The sequence below is a fragment of the Cordyceps militaris genome (genome assembly GCF_000225605.1).
Source record: "Cordyceps militaris CM01 unplaced genomic scaffold CCM_S00003, whole genome shotgun sequence".
Classification (NCBI taxonomy): domain Eukaryota; kingdom Fungi; phylum Ascomycota; class Sordariomycetes; order Hypocreales; family Cordycipitaceae; genus Cordyceps; species Cordyceps militaris.
Window position 1 is genome coordinate 3,446,167 of NW_006271971.1, and position 18,352 is coordinate 3,464,518.

Below are 18,352 nucleotides of genomic sequence, written 5' to 3' on the forward strand. Positions count from 1 at the left end.
GGGGGGGAGAGTGAGAGAGCCCGAGGGGCGTGTATGCATGACGCGCAGGGCCTGTGAATCACGGCTTCACTGCCTTTGCCAGAACCATTGACCACCGGGGCGCCAAAGGTTTAATTCTGATCCCGCTTTCCATGCAGCAGCAGCAGAAGCTCTGGTAGGGAGGAGGGGGGGGTACGATGTTCCCGACGGGAAGACGACTCTTCCTTCGAGACCGCCCATTTCTCGTAATGGGATAAAACAGGGCCTGAACTTCAGCCACCAGCGGCCTCGTCGAGAAAGGAAAAAAATGAATTTAAAAAATGATTAAAAAATGTGGAGGACACGGGTAGCAAGCAAGTTGTGCTACCGATTCGAGACCGGCTCATATTTGCCTCCTTCGCTTTGGCGATTCAAAGACCCTCGCCTATTTGGGAAATGACGCGCCAGAAGCAGGTCAACTTGGATGAAAGAAACGAGTCTTTTTGTTCCAATTTAATCTAAGCATTCCCTTTCTTTCCTTCCCTTTGCAGCTACTGCCTGGTCTGCGCATCTGGCGCGGACGCCTGTTAGTTCATGGCGTTTCTCGGCACCGCTCATGCAAGCATCCGAGCATCCCATGATTCAACAGGCTTAGGGCAAGGCGGGTAGAGACGCTAGCTCTCTTTTTTCTCTCCCTCGCCTTTTCCAAAAACGTCCCAGCAGCGGTTAGGCTTTGGGCGGAGCTTTCGCCTTTTGGGTGGCCAACAGGACGGTGTATTGTGCCCGGGCAAATAACTGGCCGCGGGGCGCCTACTCTTGTTGGCCCTTTGTGTGAGCGGGAGCGACATGTGGCGACAGGGGTGCTTCAGAGAGAGCAGAGGCTACCTACTCGCTCTCTCAAACACTGACCATTCTCTTGAATTGACTTGAGCGGGAAGCGGAACCCAGCACCGTATACGATGTGCCACCATATGCGCTCCTCTCCATTGTGCAGTCGATGCAATGCGAGACAGACTGAACCATTCACCGCAGCGTATGCATCGGCGTTTCAGTATGCGGGACAAGCCGGTGGTTAGCATGAAAATACTATTCACAAGACAAAAGAGGATAAAAATATGCAAGAGATCGGAGGAGGCTCGGGGCTGATCACAGCCAATGTGTGCAGCGCAGCGCACAACCCTTGACCTCACGGGCCGGTGTAAGCCCAGCGCTTGGAATCGCTTCTGGAACGGGAAGTGCCAAAGGACTTTTGGCAATTAATGTCTTTGATGAGGGAATAATAAAAAATATGGGCTTGCCAAAATAGATTTCATCCACATAGCGCAGGTATCTACCTCTTAACAAGAGACGGTTGAGTGACCGACTTACGCGCCAGACTTTCCACTACCCGTCCGCGAGACCAATGTGACTGTGTTGGTGCAACACTCCGCTTTCAAGGTGGCAGTATCGCGAAATGGTCGCACGAAACTTGGGAGCTGGCTGCTCAATGGCTGGCTGAAGGACCCCAGAGCGAGTCCCATCACGCCCTGCTCCAAGCTCATTTGCTCGTTGGGCCTGACTATTGATCGACTGGGTTCATGGCCATCTGAGACGCAATGATGGCCGCACGGCGTACTCGTTTTGGATATCCCAAGGCAGAACATCAAGGCCAGGCTGCTCATGCCGCCACAAGGCAGTATGGGAAGACGCTGCCGTCTGCCCTGACTTCCTCCTTGTTCGGGTAGCAGTGCATCGATTACAAAGGTTTCAGAACAGAGCATCCAAGTCGGCAGAAGGAGGGGGTTCCTCGACACTCGTGACCCCCAAGACTGGCAAAGTCAGTAGATTTCTTGGCTACGATGCATCCACGAACAGGGCCGAGAGGAGAAGGGGCTGTGTCAGACGATGTGCACAAATCGGTCGTATAACTGAATCACGCATTTGTGAAAGACAAACACCTGATACGCATCAGGGTGCATCACACAATCGCCACCGACTATGCCCAGCTTTCTGCTTTGGTGTTGCGGTCGTGCTGCTGATGCCACGCCCTCCAGATGAGTGTATCGCTACGCCAGACCGCCTCCAATTCACAGCGTAGTGTTTGTCAGACGAACTAGCAAACTGTGTCTGGCAGCACAATACCGATCGTAGCACTCGGTCGAAGAAATATCAAGTTGAACATGATTTGTGTTTGATCGTTTCGCACGCAAAAAGGCCGGCCATGAGTTTATGGGCAGAGCATGGCGGTAATCCGGGTTGCGATGCATTCTCGGGGCCTCAGCCATGCTGGCTTGAACAATTGGGCCGAGGAGCCCGAGCGTACAGAAAAGGGCCGCATAAATTCAATGGAAAGAGGCGCCGACACTCGTCTCTAGTCACCGGCCTGCACCGTTGCCTGTGTCTTGTGCCACGGCCAAAGAAGCCACTTCCGCCCTGCTCTCCGAAGAGGAAACCAGTATAGCCAAAATCTCGTCATCTACGTCGCTGATCTATTGAACGCCCTTATAGTACGTATGCAAAGCCCTCGTATAGTACTACGCCTGCTACAGGCGCAGTGATCACCATGGTCAAGTTGGTGGAAAAGGTCGTTGCAGTAGCTCTAGAGGAACTCGCAGTGGCTTGCATGGACGTATCGAGCACGGGCTTTTGGCTTGTTTGCGTAGATTCGTCCGCTCGCCACTATGCGGCTTGTGGAATAGTCTGTCTCACACATTTTATTCGTGTAGGGTGGTTTCTCGTACTTGGTAGGGGGGCTTGAGGCAACACAGATTAATACACTCAGGTCGGTGCAACAGCAATGTCGGGCAGCCGACGCGCACGTCCGTCATCACGGCATCACCAACGCAGTGCAACTTGACGTCGGCGCCAACTATGTGATTGCTTTTATGTATTTTGGGGGCGGTGAGAGCGAAGATTGGCTGATGCAGCAACCAAGGCCGGAGGTTCTGTCGAGCAAACAAGCAGGCCGCTGGTCAGAAACGCATGGCAGAAGCATTTCCAAACTGGCGACTCGCTTCGGATTTCCTGTACTGGACAGGTTTCCGAGACTTGAATAGCTTGTCTTTTCCCTTTTTTTATCCCCCCTTGGCCCAGTATAAGCAGAGATTCTGCTGCAGCTAGCCGGGAACAAGCTGCTAGCCTCAGGGCTGTTAAGTGTCAAACCCAAGGAGCCGTAGTACTGGTGGCATCTTTCACAAGATTGCGGGAAAATGTTCGAAGACGGTGTAATCGAGTGGTTCCTGAGCTCTACCTGTGAAGCCTGTCATTGTGAAAGGCATTGTCCAGTGTCGCCGTGGGGAAGGGGACAAAGCCTGGGGGAGGGGACAAGACCGGTTGGAGGCGCACGGCTGACCATGGTTGGGCCGCCTCATTGTTCGCACGCTGCTACCACCGAAGCGGGAAGCTGGGGGAGCAGGCTCAAGGGGTACCTGGAAGCCTCGTGGTACGGTATCAGCGGGCGGGCGTAGGAGCCTGAAGAAGTTGAGAGGGACGCTGGAGGTGGGCGGCGTTCGGGAGTGAGGGGGTAAAGAGGGCCCCTTCGTCTGGATTTGGTGGCTGTCCTCATCGTCCTTGATGGTCGTACGACTGTCGGATGGTTTTGGTCTGGTTTAGCGATGGATTCGGAGCAGCACAAGCAATGTTGGGAAGTACGACGAGGGTACAGGCGCTTGGGGAATAGCGATCAATGGGCAGATTGTAGCCACGCCCCGCCCGCTAGGGCAAGACAAAGACCAGGGGTGTCCCGCATTCCGTGCGCGTCTTGTGACTTTTTTGTTCCAACGGTTCCGGGCCGGGGTTCATGTTGGCGACAAGAATAGCATAGCCCGCCGATAAAGAAGAAAAAGAACTGGGTGATGGCCGGGCCGTGGCTGTTCGGGTAAAAGTTGTCTGGGATAGATTGGAGGTGGTAGATTGGAGGCGCGCTGATGAATGAGGCAGGGAACCAGTGGGACAGTTAGGCAAACGGGGGAGGCATAGAGAGAGACTCGGGCTTTAGGTACCTACTACGAGTCGGGTACACGGTACAGTACAAGGTAACAAGGCAACAAGAGATACACGTGGGATGAAAAAAACTTGGCAGGAAAATGTCGCTCGTTGTTGGCCGCATATGAGGTGTTGGTAGGCTCTTTTGCCATATTTATAGAACTAACCGTTGGACCAAGGCAGAGACAGCAGAAAACCAGGATCTCGAGGGCGTTGGACGTTGTCGAAGGCGCTAGGGCAACAGCGGCAGGGAACAGACAGGGCACACTGTGGCGGTTGCAGTAGCGTCTACCCTTAGCGGTGCCGTCCCCTGTACCGGTCCTCGATTTCCAGTTGGCTCGCTGGCATCCCAAAGCGGGGTTGAGGCGGCCAAGGCTGCGTTTGTTAGCGTTGCATTAGAGATTCGCTGCTTTTTATTGCAGAACTAATTTACGGCCCGTGGTAACGCGCAAGCCCGTTTGTTGCCCGCCAGTTGGAAGGAGGGGGAGGGGGAGGGGGAGGGGAGAGGCGCAGAGAGGCGCAAAGATGAAGCTAAAAGTTCAAGGTGGCATGCAGCAAGGTTGCAAGCGAGGCAAGCAATTGCGATTGAGTACAGGTACCTAGGTACACGCAGGTACTTACGAAGAAGCCCGCCAAAAGTGGGAACCCCGACTTGACGCGTTTGCGCAGTCAGTCATCGCATCCCACTCCAAAGGAGTCATCGCTTCATTGTGCCGTTAGTCACTGTCACTGCACCCGCCCGCAGGAAGAGAGAACGCCAAAAAAAAAAGACAGAGTTCTCTCCCATCTCCACCTGCGGCATATAACCTGTGCCTCCTACTCGCCCAGATCCTGTCCATCTGGCACTGAAAAACCTTCAAGTGCAGAAACGCCCGGGCATGCCTAAGAAACGACACCTCACCTACTTGAAATCGCCACAAGCGCCGTCGCCTTCTGGCGCAGTCAAAAGTGAGTACCTGCCTACTGGCTATGATCCTACTCGTCACCGAGGCACAGGATAAAGAGGCCCAAGCCATCATCCAAGCCAAATCCTAGCTAACCACCCGTCTCCTTCCCGTCCTACCCTCCATCATAGACAAACCCAACAAGTCCGTCAACGAGCTGCTCACACAGCTACGTCACACATCGCTCGCATCCTCGTCCACGCCAGGACCCCCTGCATCGTCTCCTCTGCATGCCAATATCCCGACTGTGCCCCCGGCTTTGAGGCATATTCTGCAAATTCCAGAGACGCCCGCCCCCCGTCCTCGGCGTACTCTCAGGCCCAGGTTCGATTGCCATGGTCGTCGCCTTCCCGCGGGGCCCCCTCCCCCACGTAGCTGGACATCGCCTTCCCATGGCCAACAACTAGCACCTCTGCCTGAGTGTCAAGCTGAATCTCGCAATGCGTTGGCCAATATTTCCTTGCCAGGGATGCATCATCCTTCACCCACCAGTCTGATTGGCCTCGTCATCGCTCGACTCGCCGTGAACTGGGATTTCCATCGTGCTTATGATCAGCACTACTTGTGCGACGTTCCTTGCCATCTCAAACCAGCGCTAATGCGGGAGATTTCTATCCACAGCCCTGCCGGCCTTGCTCTCGGTGATATCAAGACCTTGCTCTTGCGCCGTAGCCAGGGTGACAACGACAATCATGATGGAGGGGGTCTGCCTCTGCTTTCGGTTATCGACCCCGAACTTACTGCTCTGGACCTCACTGGGTCCTTGGGAAGATCATTGGCCCTGAGAGATGTGACCGCGCTGCTCTTCCCCGCTCGGCCGACTGCGCCGGTTCCGGAGGAGACGCAAGATTCCTGGGACGCTAATGAGGACATACCTCCTGCCCGCCCATCTTATGCACTCATGCCCAATCTAACTCACGTTTCTCTCGCGATTCATCCCGAGCACACGGAAAACGCATCGTGGCGTGACCTCCTGACCCTGGCTCCCCGGCTTGGCTCAATTACACACCTCAGCCTAGCCTACTGGCCTGAGCCTTGCCTCTTGCAGAGTGCCAAGCTTGCTACTGTTGGCTCCCCTCAAGGCTACCGCATCCCATATGGCGGCACAAACTACTACTCCCATTCGATCGATCATGACTGGAGCGAGGCGCTGCTCGTGCTTAAGAAGCTGAGCCAGAGTCTCTACACTCTTGAGTTTTTAGATCTCACTGGATGTGCTTCTTGGTTCCAAGCTTTAAAGCTCGCAGACGAGCATGACTATGTTGACTGGGTCGGAAGTTGGGGCAAGATAACGCGTCTTCGCCTCAAGATGGGCTGGGCCTTGGCAGATGATGCTGAACCTTCAACCAGAGCTGCACATCGAGACGCAGCCGAAACGGCTGTTTCTGTCGAGAGACATATTACTACTGCCAGGGGCGGTAGAGGACGCTTCATCACAGTCGAACGGTAATATTTATAGACGTTTACCTGGCCTGCACAAACTGATTGAGCCGAAACTCGATGCAAAAGCATGTTACATAGGTTCGAATTTTTGCTTTCCCATTCTATAAGCATCTCGTTTAAGACTGTCGCCCGTGACTCGCTTCCCAGAGTGCTTTAAACTTGGTGTTAGACCGAGAAGCTCCTGTGGGTTACCGGCCTCTGCCAGATGTGACATACCTGCTGGTCGCTTCATCCAGCAAAACGACGCGTCCAGTGTCCTTGCGCAGGATAGTTCTAGCCAGCGAAAACAGCTGCATTTGCCCGTTACTAAGCATGTCGTCTCCAAAATTGACATGCAGGCCGCCTTTTTTCTTGATCACTGCCCAGATCCCAGCTGCCTCGAAGGCGCCGATTCGGCTTGTTCGCATCACCTGCCTCCTCTGCGAAATTTTTGATGCGCGCAACAGCACCGACAGATGTCTCCACCGATTTCCAGAACTGAATGAGCATGTTGAGCGCTTGGCCAAGACATCATCGAACGGGGCAATCTCGGGGTCAAAGTAGACCGCGCAATGGCGAGCCGCTGCTGCACCAACAACCACTACAACGGTTGGGGTTGACACAGCTAGGCACTTATCAGCTAAATTCTACGAATTAAACCAGAGAAATTTGCAGGTTTAGCCGGGATTTTTTATGATGCATACAGCTTGCCATTTCCTACCAGGCTATTCCGCCATCAACCCGTGTCAGTCAGTCAGCATCGGCGTGAGTCACCCCGCCTCGGAAACTCCACAGAGCCAGCTACCCTGCATCCATGACCCTGGAGAAGAACGTCTTCCAACGGCTCCCTCTAGCTCAACATCTCGCCATGGCGTACGTAGCGCAACACTTGCGCTTGAAGTCAGTCTTGTAGTTACCAAGTTCAGCTTCCTGCTTGATCTCCGACTTGGTGCCCTCCTTCCTTGGCTCGCATTCCCGAAATGGGTTGCTCCACTCCCGCTAAACCTTGGCTTTGACACCAACGAGGAAGATAACTATAAAGCTGACTGGCTGCCAACTACCATTACTTTCAACGTCATCATCAAAAGCAGACCACTTCCCCTGGTACCACGAGGGAACCAATTACCAGCTACAAGCAAGAGAGAATAGAATCAGTCACTTCGTCGTCCGGCTAGGGCCCTCCCCTCAACATGACGTCTATGGCATCCGAGTCCGTCGCCACCATTCTTTGTACGTCAAAGCAAACCCGTTTTCACATTGACACGGCAAATTATCGACAAGTAAGGCCATACAATCCGTAGAAATCCTTGGAAAAAAAAAAGTACTAATCACATGTCTAGCTCGATATCGAGGGTGTCAACATCACCATCGTGGGTGGCTCCAAATCGGGCGCGTCCGCAAAGGGCAAGTCCAAAGCCCGTAGCGAAGGTCTCGAGATTCTGTCCGGCGCCAAGTTGCGTCTGCAGGAAGGCCGCAGATATGCCCTCGTCGGCCGAAATGGCACGGGAAAATCCAGTAAGCCGTCGCCTGCCACTTTACACTTGTCGCTCGCTAACCACCGCTCCTCTTGTATGAAGCGCTCCTCAAGGCCATTGCCGAGAAGCTCATACCAGGCATCCCCGAACAGGCGAGGATTGCCATCCTGCAGCAGACTAAGCTCAATGACGGCGAGCCGCCCAAGGATGAGACGTCGACCGCGCAGCTGAGTATCCGCCAGGAAGTAATTGAACGCGCCACGTCGCGCAGCCTCGTCGAGCAAGAAATTCAAAGTACGACGGCTCCCGCGAGCGCATGCCCTTGTCCAACGATACGCTGACCTGTGGAAACAAAAACAAAAGCTCTGTCGGATGGCGTCAACTCAACGGACCCCTTTGCGCCGGTGCGCGCTGTCCGCCGTCTCAAGCACGAGCGTCTGCAGAAGCGCCACTTCCTGCTGGACAAGGACGCGCGGCTGCGCAGCGGCGCGCGCGGCATGGCGGCCCGCAAGGCGCTCGTCGCCATCGAAAAAGCCGTGGCCGCGTCGCAGGAGCTGGTCGACCAGCCAAACGCCGACATGACGGCGAACGCGCTGCACGAGGAAACGCAGGAGGCGGCCGATATGCTCGCCGAGCTGCAGATCCAGGTCGAGCCCGGCCGCGTGAGCGAGATTGAGACGAGGGCGCGGCGCATCCTCACCGGCCTCGGCTTCACCGAGGCCGTCATGGAGCAGCCCCTCGCTAGCCTCTCCGGCGGCTGGCACATGCGCGCCAGCCTCGCCGCCGTGCTCCTGCAGGACGCCGACGTGCTCATCCTCGACGAGCCGACCAACTTCCTTGACCTCCTCGGCATCATCTGGCTGCAAAAGTACCTCGAGGCCCTCGGCGACGCGGACAGGCCGCCCACACTGCTCCTCGTCTCGCACGACCGCGACTTCCTCTCTCTCTGCACCGACCTGCTCATTCTCAAGGACAAGGAGCTCGCCTACTTCCACGGCAACCTGCCCACCTTTGAAGCCGCCCGCGCCGAGCGCAAGGACCACCTGCGGAAGATGAAGGACGCCCAGGACAAGCAAAAGGCGCACATTGAGAAGACGATTGCGCACAACCTCAAGACCGGCCGCCAAAACGACGACCAGAACAAGATACGCCAGGCAAAGTCTCGCCAGAAGAAGCTCGACGACCGCTGGGGCCTGCAGGTCAATGCGCGCGGCCACCGCTTCCGCCTCAACGACCAGGCCGGCTTCTTCCACACCTCGCACCAGCAGATTGACGTGGGGGCCGATGAGCGGCCCGTCGTGCTGGCACTGCCCGCACCGTCCGACCTGCGCTTCCCCGGGTCGCTCCTCTCCCTGGACCGGGCGAGCTTCCGGTACGCACCCTCGGCGCCGGCCGTCGTCAAAGACGTGTCCCTCACCGTCGGCATGGGCGACCGCGTAGGCATCCTCGGGCTCAACGGCGCCGGCAAGTCGACGCTTGTGCGGCTGCTCGTCGACGCGGCGCGGCCGACGGCGGGCGCCGCGACGAGGCACCCGCGCCTCAAGCTGAGCTACTACGCGCAGCACGCCGTCGACGAGCTGCAGGCCCGCGGCCGCGCCGACGTCGGCCTCACCGCGCTCGCGCTGCTCACCGCCGACGTCGACGGCCAGCTCGCCGAGGGCGAGGTCCGCGGCCTGCTCGGCGAGCTCGGCCTGCCGGGCCGCTTCGCGTCCGACGTGCCCGTGGCCAGGCTCTCGGGAGGGCAGCTCGTGCGCTGCGCGCTCGCACGCCTGCTCTGGCGCCGCCCGCACTGCCTCGTGCTCGACGAGATCACGACGCACCTCGACTACGAGACCGTCACGGCCCTGCGCGCCGCCCTCAGGCACTGGGAAGGCGCCGTTGTGCTGGTCAGCCACGACAGGTGGTTTATGCGCGGCGTGATTGACGGTGTGGTGGAGGAAGACGATGGGGAGGAGAGTGATGGGGAGGAGGAGGATGGGGATGCGCCGATTCGGCGGCGTGTCATGTACAGGCTCAAGGGCGGCGAGATGACGGTGCTCAAGAATGGCGTCGATGAGTTTGAAAACATCATGGAGAAGCGTGTCAAGAAGCTCCTTGCTGCGTAGTTGTTGCGTTCAAGTAGACACATGTGGAGGGAGAGGGAGCGAGGCTGCTTGCATAACTTGGCATTTCGTTTCATTGTAGTTCTATTTGGCATCTTTACTGTCGTTTCGCATCCATCTATCCTAAACATACTGAGCAGTGAATGAAGCCGGACAAACAGGCATCACGCCAGCCACCCGTCTTGTGTAATGTTTTCCCCGCGCACTTGCAAATTCTACAGCACGCCCGCGTCTACCACAATTTTGAACCGGCTCGTTTCGTCTCTCTGCACACGCACCGTGCCGCCCCGGGGAACATCCACAATCGTGCCGTCGACACAGACCTTGCGCCAGCGCTCGTCCTCATCGTCGACGCGAATAGTCAGCTCGTCCACGTCGTCGTAGTGCACACGCAGGCCGTCATCCCACGCGGCCTCGACGTGCTTGCCACCGTCGTACGCGCGCATCATGGCCTCCATAGTGCGTGCCGGGCCGAGCGGCGCAAAGTGCACCAGCCGCAGCTGCCCGTCCAGCGGCCGGCTCGCGGGCGAAATGGTAAAGGTGCGCTCGAGGTTGGAAACGAGCGCGGCGAGCACGTAGGCATGCACGTCGCGCGGGATGCGCTCCAGGTCGTTGGCACCTGGACGCCGGACGGATACTTGGGCGGCATACGGGTGGGATTCCTTGAGGAGCTCCTGTGCGACCATGCCGAAGCGCGCGGCGCCGTGCACACGGTAGGCGGGCGTGTCGCTCTCGTAGACGATGCTGGCGTGGAAGCCGTAGCTCGCGACGATGCTGCCGTGCAGCGCGACAACGTCCGTCTCTTGGCGATGGAGCTGCTTTTCCGCGGCGGCGACGTCATCGGGCGTTTGCGCGTCACCTTTAGATGTGTCGAGGCTCATGTATTTGACGATGCGCGAGCCGGGCGGAAACGAGGCGTGAAACGTAGGCAGCGGCGCCGCGACGCCAGTCAAAAGCGTGCGTAGCGCGAGGACAAGCTCCGAGGGACCCGTGAAGAGGGGCTTGTGCAGCGAGTTAAAGAGCGCGTTGCCCGTGCCTAGTGGAATCAGGACAATCGTAGGAAGGGGCGTGCTGTCGTTCTTCTCGGCCGCCGCGGGCGCTGACGAGTTGAGCAGGTCCACGACGCCGCCGTCGCCGCTGAGCAGCACAATGGTGCGCGGCACTGTCCCCGCGTGTTCCGCACGTGCGTACCCGCGGACACTGTCGTCGCTGTCCGTTACCACGACGCTGTCCGGTTGCGTCTCCTGCGTGAGCGCCTCGGCGGTCACGGCCAGGAGCGGCTGTAGGACCGTCTCCCAAAAGGGCACGGCGCGCCCCGTGCCCGCCTTGGTGGAGAGTACATAGTCGACGACGCCGCCGACGGTACCACCACGGGCGAGATGGGTCGGCAGCTGCGCGACGCGCGGCACTGAGACGAGCTGTGTGGGGATGGCGGCGGGCGTCTGGAGGGTGACGAGCTGGAACGGGGCCGACGTGTCATCGGCGTCTTCGAGGAGCCCGATGATGACGGAATCGGCGCTCGGTGACGCCCGTAGGATGGCGACGATCTGGTCGGGTTTCAGGGCGGGAATCTCGCGGTCCTCGTTGGCGAGGAGGCAGGGTCGCAGGGCGCCGGCATCGTCGTCAAAAGTGAGCGCCGCTGCGTGGACGACGACGGGTGAGGGGTCACTCATTTGTGTTAGGAGGATCGATTGTATGGTCTGTGACGGGAGACGAATAAAATGTGTAGTAAAAGATAAAAATTGAATTGGGCGATCAAAAGAGACGGCTCCGGATAAGGCAATAATCAAAAGACGTCTAGGTGTGATGGGTGATGGATGATGAATGCTCGAATTTGTCGTGGTAAAGAGTAACCTCAAAAGCGTCCTTGAGAGCGGGCTGTGTGTGCGCTCCACTGGAGGCAGGCTGGACCCGAGTTGAAGAGAAGGGTCCAAACTGCCGGCCTATGGGGGCAAAGTCGCGTTGTCCGTCGCCTCTGCAGCCTTATTCATCCAATAAACATGCATACGTGACCGTTGTTGCTTTGAACGGACGCGGAGATGCTTACTCTTTGTTGTTGTTCCGTGCGGAAAATGGCACATCGCCAGATTGACACCGAGCGTCGAGAGTGGCGGCCAACCACCAGACTCCGTTATCGGAAGGGGTTAGGAAAATGCCACGACTTCTATTTCCAACATGTCGAGTATGTATCTGTTCTTTTAATTGCTTTTTGCCTTTGTCAGCGGACCCCAGTTCTCCCTCGGGTTCATCTGGTAGCGAACAAGATTCTGCGTCTTGCCCTCTCGGCCCAGATGGGCAAGCTCGTCATTGAAGACCATAGTTTTTCTCAAGTCTTCTTCTGTCAGAGGCACCGGTTGTTCAGCACCAGCGTCTTGGCCCTTGTTTGATTCCGCATCGACACCCTCCATGGTTACGTCAGGCTGGTTATCGACATCGACTAGATCGGCACCAGCATCGCCCTGCGCCTCGAGGATACCAAGCTTCTTCAAAAGTCTCCATGGCGCTGTATCTGCTTTGAACCTCGAGGTTTTCACAGGCGCCTTTTGCCGGATCCATTCCGCCATGATCCACCATATCGTCGACCATGGAGCGTCGGTTTTGATGCTGCCTGGCCTGCAGTGACTGCGACCCGCTACGTAGCCAAGATGCTTCAACGCTCCTCTGAAGTGGTCGTCGCTTGGTGTCGCGCATGAGACAGTACTAGCAAGCTTTCCGGGCACTACAAAAAATGGATAACGGTCAATCTTGGCCGACTCCTTGTCTCGAGGCTCGACTGGAGCTGGCTCTTCGGGACCAGGTATCAGCTCCTCTAGCGCATTTTGTAGCATGCCTTGTAGACGAGGAAGAGTGCCGTAGATTTTCTTGTCCGACTCGGGAATTTGCTTGAGCAATCTCTCGATAAAGTCCCGCGAGTGAATGTCACCACCGTACATGGGGCCATTGATATGCATCTTGGTACCGCAATGTTTGCATAACCGATCTGCGGCTCCCAGAGCCATGCCATATTTATAAAACGCCCCATTTCCCTTTTTATTGGGTGCTGCCTTGGCTCGCATGAGGTACTGGGTTTCCCAAGCGCCGCAGCCGCTGTCGCAGCTGTGCACAATCATTGTCTTGGAGCCAAGGAATTTGACTGCTTGCGGAGATTTTGTGACCCGGATAAAGACCTTGGTATAAAAGTCGATGGAAAGAGACAATTGCGGCTCAATGCCAAGTCCGTATCGGGCTGCCGATGTGGCCACTGCATTGATGATGAGCCGCAGACCAGCCTCGTGCGAGTGCATGCCGTGAATGGGCGTGCCGCCGTAGAGGGAGAAAGCCTTCTCGCAGTATGCATGACCAGCCCACACAGCACTATCTGTGCATGTAATACACAGGAGACCGCCGTCATCACGCACGGCCTGAACGGCAGCGTCAAAGAACGGAGCTGCCGTTCCATATGGGTCTAGGTCGATAACGTCAAACTTGGCGGGTTTTTTCCATGACTTGGCGTTCTCGCTGTTTGAAAGCGCATCCGCGATTGTCCTGTACATGACTGCCAGAGCATCGCCATTTGTCACGGAAACAATGTCCGCGACGCCGTTGTGCTCGACGTTTTGCTTAATGGACTTGGCAGCGGAAGCTGACAAGTCGTTGGCTGTGATGGAAGTGACAAAGGGGAGCTCGCGCGCATATCGCAATGCTCGCAAGCCCGAGGCCGAAAGAGCGTCTAGCATTTTGAAAGCTGGCTTGGCTGTGCTGCCAGCGTTCTTTTGCGCTGCTGGAACAGGCTCCGAAGCTGGCTGCTGCTCTGGCTGTGCAGGCGGCTGTTCAGTCTCTTCCACTTTGGTGCCATTCTCGTCTCCCCTCTTGCGTTTCTTTCCGTATTTTGCATCCTTTGTTTGTTTGCGATTTTTCCTCCTCTCTAGAGCTTCCTCGCCGTACACCTTGATTGCGAGCACAGAGAGATCGCGGTTGTACTGCTGGATTGGATTATAGAAAACCTGCTGCACTTGGCCACCGTCTTCTCCCACCTTGGCACCTTGCGGAACCAGAATTGTCGCGAGACCTTCTGTAATCGTGCTATACTGCACGCCGTCCACTTCTATAGTCGCTTTTTCGGTCGCGGGGTCGGCCATGGCAGTCGCGAAATGTCGACGCAATCGGTGCAGTATGACGCCTGAAAATCGACTCGTTGGGCGCAAAGCGATCCGGTGAGTAGTTGTGCAAGACAGCCGAAGCAATGGCAGCATGCAGAATATATCGTGGTAGTTATGAATTGGATGTCGCAAAGCAAATGAATTTCAGTTTGCGGAGCTGTCGAATTTTAGATTTCCTGATTCTGCCGACTGTTGATAATTAGGCGGTGTGGCGACTCTGACACGATACGACGGACACTCGTGCCGTTCCTTCTACCATACACAACAGAGCATGTCGCCTGCGATTTTCAGCGTGGAAGGTAGTCCTGCTCCTTGGTTGATCTGAACGGTGCTCTCCCAAGTCTCTAGTATTTAAAGTCGTTGTTCCAGTCCCATCTTCGCTGCCGTCCTTCATCTCCATTTCCTCTGCGAACCTGGTATCCTCCCTCCGTCTTCAACGCCATTATCCATTAACACACTATACTAGAACCTCGAATGTTTATTCCCTTCATCATGTCTAATCAAAAGACTCGGAGTCAGTCTGCACAGGGGAAAACCGGCTCACCAGTCCATGGAGCGTCAGACGAGGTACTCTTCGACAGGGGCGACTTCATCCCACGACTTGATGGTCCTGCATCGACTCGTCCCACAACATCCTCGGAACCGTCCTCTGGTCACCATACGCACAAGATCCCACCACACCGATTTCTCACGCCACATGAATAGAGCATCATTGCCCGTGCAGTCGGTGGCATCAATGACTCGGAACAGCTTCGGCCAGTGCATCCATCCTCTTGGTGGTGGCCGCCACGAGGCATGCCCAACGGTCTATACCGCGATGTCGTAGGACGGCGCAGCAGATGCATGGCGCTCTTCTACGCAGCGACATTGATGCAGTGGATGTTTATGCTTCTGCAGCTTTGTATCTCTGCTGTCCTCACGGCACTTGGTTCCGTTGCTATCAAAAACGGTACACCAATCACTGTTCTCGGTGCTGTCAACACTATCAGTGCTGGCATCCTGGCCTTTATTCACAACAGTGGTATCCCCGATCGCTACCGCAAGGACATGGAAGAGCTCAGGGAAGTGGAAGATCATATTAAAGAGCTTCTGGATTCCGGCATTGCCCCAGAGGGGCTGAAGGCGGAGCAAATCATCGCGGAATGTTTCGATTTGTTCCAAGATGCCAAGGCCACTGTCACTGCCAATCTACCAGACAGTTATCGCCAGCGACAGACAACACCTGTGCGACGACAACCTCCAGCACCCAACTCAAACCCAAACCCTAGCGAGCCGAGCGGTGCAACTCCTGCGGTGTCTGGTGCAGAGAAGCCGTCGGATACCAAGGCCAACACTTCCAACTGATGCTTATCGTATCACCCTTTTGACTGATGGGCATTATCAATGACTGGATATTTGAACGTCGCGGTGCTGTTTCGATTGTCCTGGTGGTACGGTTCCTTGTTGACAAATTTGCTCCGAACACATCCTGGCCTTGGCCCTTGCCGAATTCCTATTCCTATGTATGCCTGGTTTTTGGAACTAACTTGATGAACTTGAGGTTGTCCATTAGTGACTGTAGCGTTATTAACATGGTTATGAAAGCGTACGGGCCTGAGCCTAGGGCCTATTTGTTTTCGAGCACAGGCTACAAGTTTGCTAGCCAGTTAGGTTTGCCAAAGAATAGAATACGCATTCTAAGCCAACCTCACGCCATACTGTAACACGAATCAGTTTTACCGCGAACAGAGTGCATGGAGAAACTGCGCCTCATATGAGTTGGCCAGCGGTGGACGCAGCCGAGTGCGGCGCATGTTAATCGAAAACGTTGCCACGGGCATGAAATCCATCCTGAATTAATATTAATAGATGCACAATGGGTCTGGAAAGGTCCTCCCGAAGCTATACTTGACGAGGATCCAGGGGCCGATCAGCTATTCCGCGTCTCATCCATACTGCGCCGACTCGTCGGCCCACCTCTGTCCTTCCACTTCCATTATTATTACAGGCCACTGCCTCCGGTTTCACAATCCAGCCAGGATTGTCTGTAGCATGGCAAATAAAGTACATTTTGCATCCCCAGGTACGACGAGTTGTGGATGCTGGGTCGGGCCTAGAATCGGCCTTTGGCCCTTTTAATATTACTTCGTAACGTTAGAACAGCATCTTCGCCTTCGGGCAACAATTCAAACCTTTGTCCCGGCACAGTCCAAACTCTCTTGAATACACATTCTTCGACAAGAGCTAGACGGAAGACACAGTAAATTGACAAAGATCCAAGAACCACCTCAATCAACGTTCAACACCGCTGGCTGTCTTGGCCGACGCTTGCGGCCATGGGACAGCTGGTCGCGAGCCCGTTTTCGGTGCCCAGAAGGTTGATATCCATGCTCTTCATTTCTGCAGTACTCGCCTACACATTTGTATTTCTCCAATCATGGAACCTCGACAATGAACTGTCGCGACTGTTTCCTAGCCGGTACGACCGGAATTCGAGTGAGCTGAGTTTGGAAACGGACAACTATCTGGACGACCTGATTCGCCAACACGACCTCTCACCACGAGTCGAGTGGGCGGCATGGAACATTGCATCGACGCAGAACCAAAAGAAATGGACTTCCCTCACGCGCGTGCCTCGCCGATTCCAGCCGCGCCGGCCCCGGGTCTTTGACCCGCGCGATCAGCGCCCCTCGCCGGCACCGATGGCCTTTGGGACGTTACCACTGCCCTCGCCCCGGGGCTGGCGCCCAGGCCAGTTTGATGCCACACACTACCTCTTCGGCTTGTCGACGACATACGAGCGGCTGATGAAGGACGATCGCGCCATGCTCAAGAATTGGCAGTGGTGGCTGACGAACGGCCAGCAGGCCAGCAGCGGCGCGCACATGGTGGTCATGCTGGACCGGGCCGACGACGAACAGATGCAGAAAGTTGAGAGCACTCTCACGGAGCTGGCCATCCCCGCCATGGTGTACAACTCTGGGGAGCCCCTGTCCGCCACGACGCGGTACGCGCAGCTCGCGGGGGAGCTGTACGCATACGGGTCGGCCCTATCGGCCGTGGGCGTCGACAAGCGGTGGTTCGTCCTGATGGACGACGCCATCTTCTTCCCGAGCCTGTCGTACCTGGACGAGACGCTGGCCGCGTACGACGCGCACGACAGGGTGTACATTGGCGTGCCCAGCGACCGGTCCGACTGGGAGGCCCGCGACGGCAGGCTGTCTACCACCGGCGGCGGCGTCGTCGTCCTGTCGCGCCGCGGCCTCGGCCGCTACCTCTCGCTCTCGTGCGCCGAAGGGCACGCCGCGGGCGAGCAGCCGCCGTCCCGAAAAGCGGCGCGGCACTGGGCGGCAACGCTCCACGAGTGCCTCACCACGCGCGGCGACCTGCCCATGCACGTCATCCCGGGCCTCTACTCGCCCGCAGCCGACGACGACGACGCGTCGTCCCGGTCCGACGATCTCGAGAGCGGCGCGCGGCCGCTCGCGCTGCGGAACCGCGCGCCGATGACAGCAGGCGGCGGCCCGGACACGGCCACGGCCTACCTCGTCGCCGACGAGTGCGGCGAGGCGTGCTTTGCGCAGCGCTTCCTGTTCCGCGACGGCTGGGTGCTCGTCAACGGCGTGTCCATCACCCAGTACCAGAACCCGCTCACGGTCCGCCGCGCCGAGGACGGCCGTCGCCCCGGCGCCGCCGCTCAGCGCACGCTCGACGACGACGGTAGGGTGCGGCTCACCGGCGGCGGCGGCCGCAACGTCTGGACCCTGCTCGACTCGTCGGTCGACGACTACGGCGTCGTGTGGCAGGCCTACGTCAAGAGAGACGTGCGCCACAAGAGGGCTCCGACGGCAGCGGACACGGAGTCGCTGGACTCGGTCATTATTCTAGTCTGGCATCAGAACAAAACGGGAGTGAAGCACTGAACTTTTTTTTCCTTGTATTTATATATCACAACGCGGCGCGGACGTATATACTTTTTTCTTCTCAACAAAATCTTTTTTTTTGCGCCTCTCCGGTCATTTTCCCGCAGAGACGGCCTGCCAATCCTGCTTTGTCAGTTCATAGTACATCTCCGTCGTAGGCTCCGTGCCCTCCTCCTCCGAGGCGCGGCGCGTGCCGCGGCCGCGCAGGCCGAGCTTGTCCTCGGCCAGCCTGACCATGGCGGCATTGTCCTCGGTGGTGGTGATGGTGACGAGGTCCAGCTGCGGGCCGCCGTCTTCGGCCGGGGTAAACGCCCACGCAATCGCCAGACGGATGGCCTCGGCGGCGTAGCCGCGGCGGCGGTGGGCGGGGTCCATCATGGCGCCGACGTCGCCGGCGCGCAGCGGGCGGCCGTCGCGCACCCAGTCCTTGATGGCGCCGAAGCCGCC

General features: G+C 57.1%; 6 protein-coding genes across 6 annotated transcripts; 4 read left to right on the plus strand and 2 right to left on the minus strand.

The window, feature by feature from the left end:
- Positions 1 to 4,799: 4,799 nt before the first annotated feature.
- Positions 4,800 to 6,315, plus strand: CCM_04693 (tafazzin; the record flags this gene model as incomplete). Its single annotated transcript, XM_006669840.1, has 2 exons — positions 4,800 to 4,869; positions 4,997 to 6,315. The coding sequence occupies 2 exons, from the start codon at positions 4,800 to 4,802 to the stop codon at positions 6,313 to 6,315; spliced, it is 1,389 nt and encodes a 462-aa protein (XP_006669903.1).
- A 544-nt stretch (positions 6,316 to 6,859) lies between these two features.
- On the plus strand, positions 6,860 to 9,867 carry CCM_04694 (ABC transporter, putative; the record flags this gene model as incomplete). The annotated part of the gene is made up of 6 exons (XM_006669841.1): positions 6,860 to 6,896; positions 6,994 to 7,391; positions 7,463 to 7,567; positions 7,628 to 7,802; positions 7,865 to 8,056; positions 8,126 to 9,867. 6 exons carry the CDS (start codon positions 6,860 to 6,862, stop codon positions 9,865 to 9,867), a joined length of 2,649 nt encoding a protein of 882 aa, XP_006669904.1.
- Positions 9,868 to 10,079: 212 nt separating this feature from the next.
- CCM_04695 (Diacylglycerol kinase, catalytic region) lies at positions 10,080 to 11,537 on the minus strand (the record flags this gene model as incomplete). The annotated part of the gene is made up of 1 exon (XM_006669842.1): positions 10,080 to 11,537. The coding sequence occupies one exon, from the start codon at positions 11,535 to 11,537 to the stop codon at positions 10,080 to 10,082; it is 1,458 nt and encodes a 485-aa protein (XP_006669905.1).
- Positions 11,538 to 12,062: 525 nt separating this feature from the next.
- On the minus strand, positions 12,063 to 13,982 carry CCM_04696 (N2,N2-dimethylguanosine tRNA methyltransferase; the record flags this gene model as incomplete). Its single annotated transcript, XM_006669843.1, has 1 exon — positions 12,063 to 13,982. One exon carries the CDS (start codon positions 13,980 to 13,982, stop codon positions 12,063 to 12,065), a length of 1,920 nt encoding a protein of 639 aa, XP_006669906.1.
- Positions 13,983 to 14,495: 513 nt separating this feature from the next.
- On the plus strand, positions 14,496 to 15,347 carry CCM_04697 (C6 transcription factor, putative; the record flags this gene model as incomplete). The annotated part of the gene is made up of 3 exons (XM_006669844.1): positions 14,496 to 14,517; positions 14,585 to 14,655; positions 14,709 to 15,347. 3 exons carry the CDS (start codon positions 14,496 to 14,498, stop codon positions 15,345 to 15,347), a joined length of 732 nt encoding a protein of 243 aa, XP_006669907.1.
- Positions 15,348 to 16,318: 971 nt separating this feature from the next.
- On the plus strand, positions 16,319 to 17,905 carry CCM_04698 (uncharacterized protein; the record flags this gene model as incomplete). Its single annotated transcript, XM_006669845.1, has 1 exon — positions 16,319 to 17,905. One exon carries the CDS (start codon positions 16,319 to 16,321, stop codon positions 17,903 to 17,905), a length of 1,587 nt encoding a protein of 528 aa, XP_006669908.1.
- Positions 17,906 to 18,352: the final 447 nt, after the last annotated feature.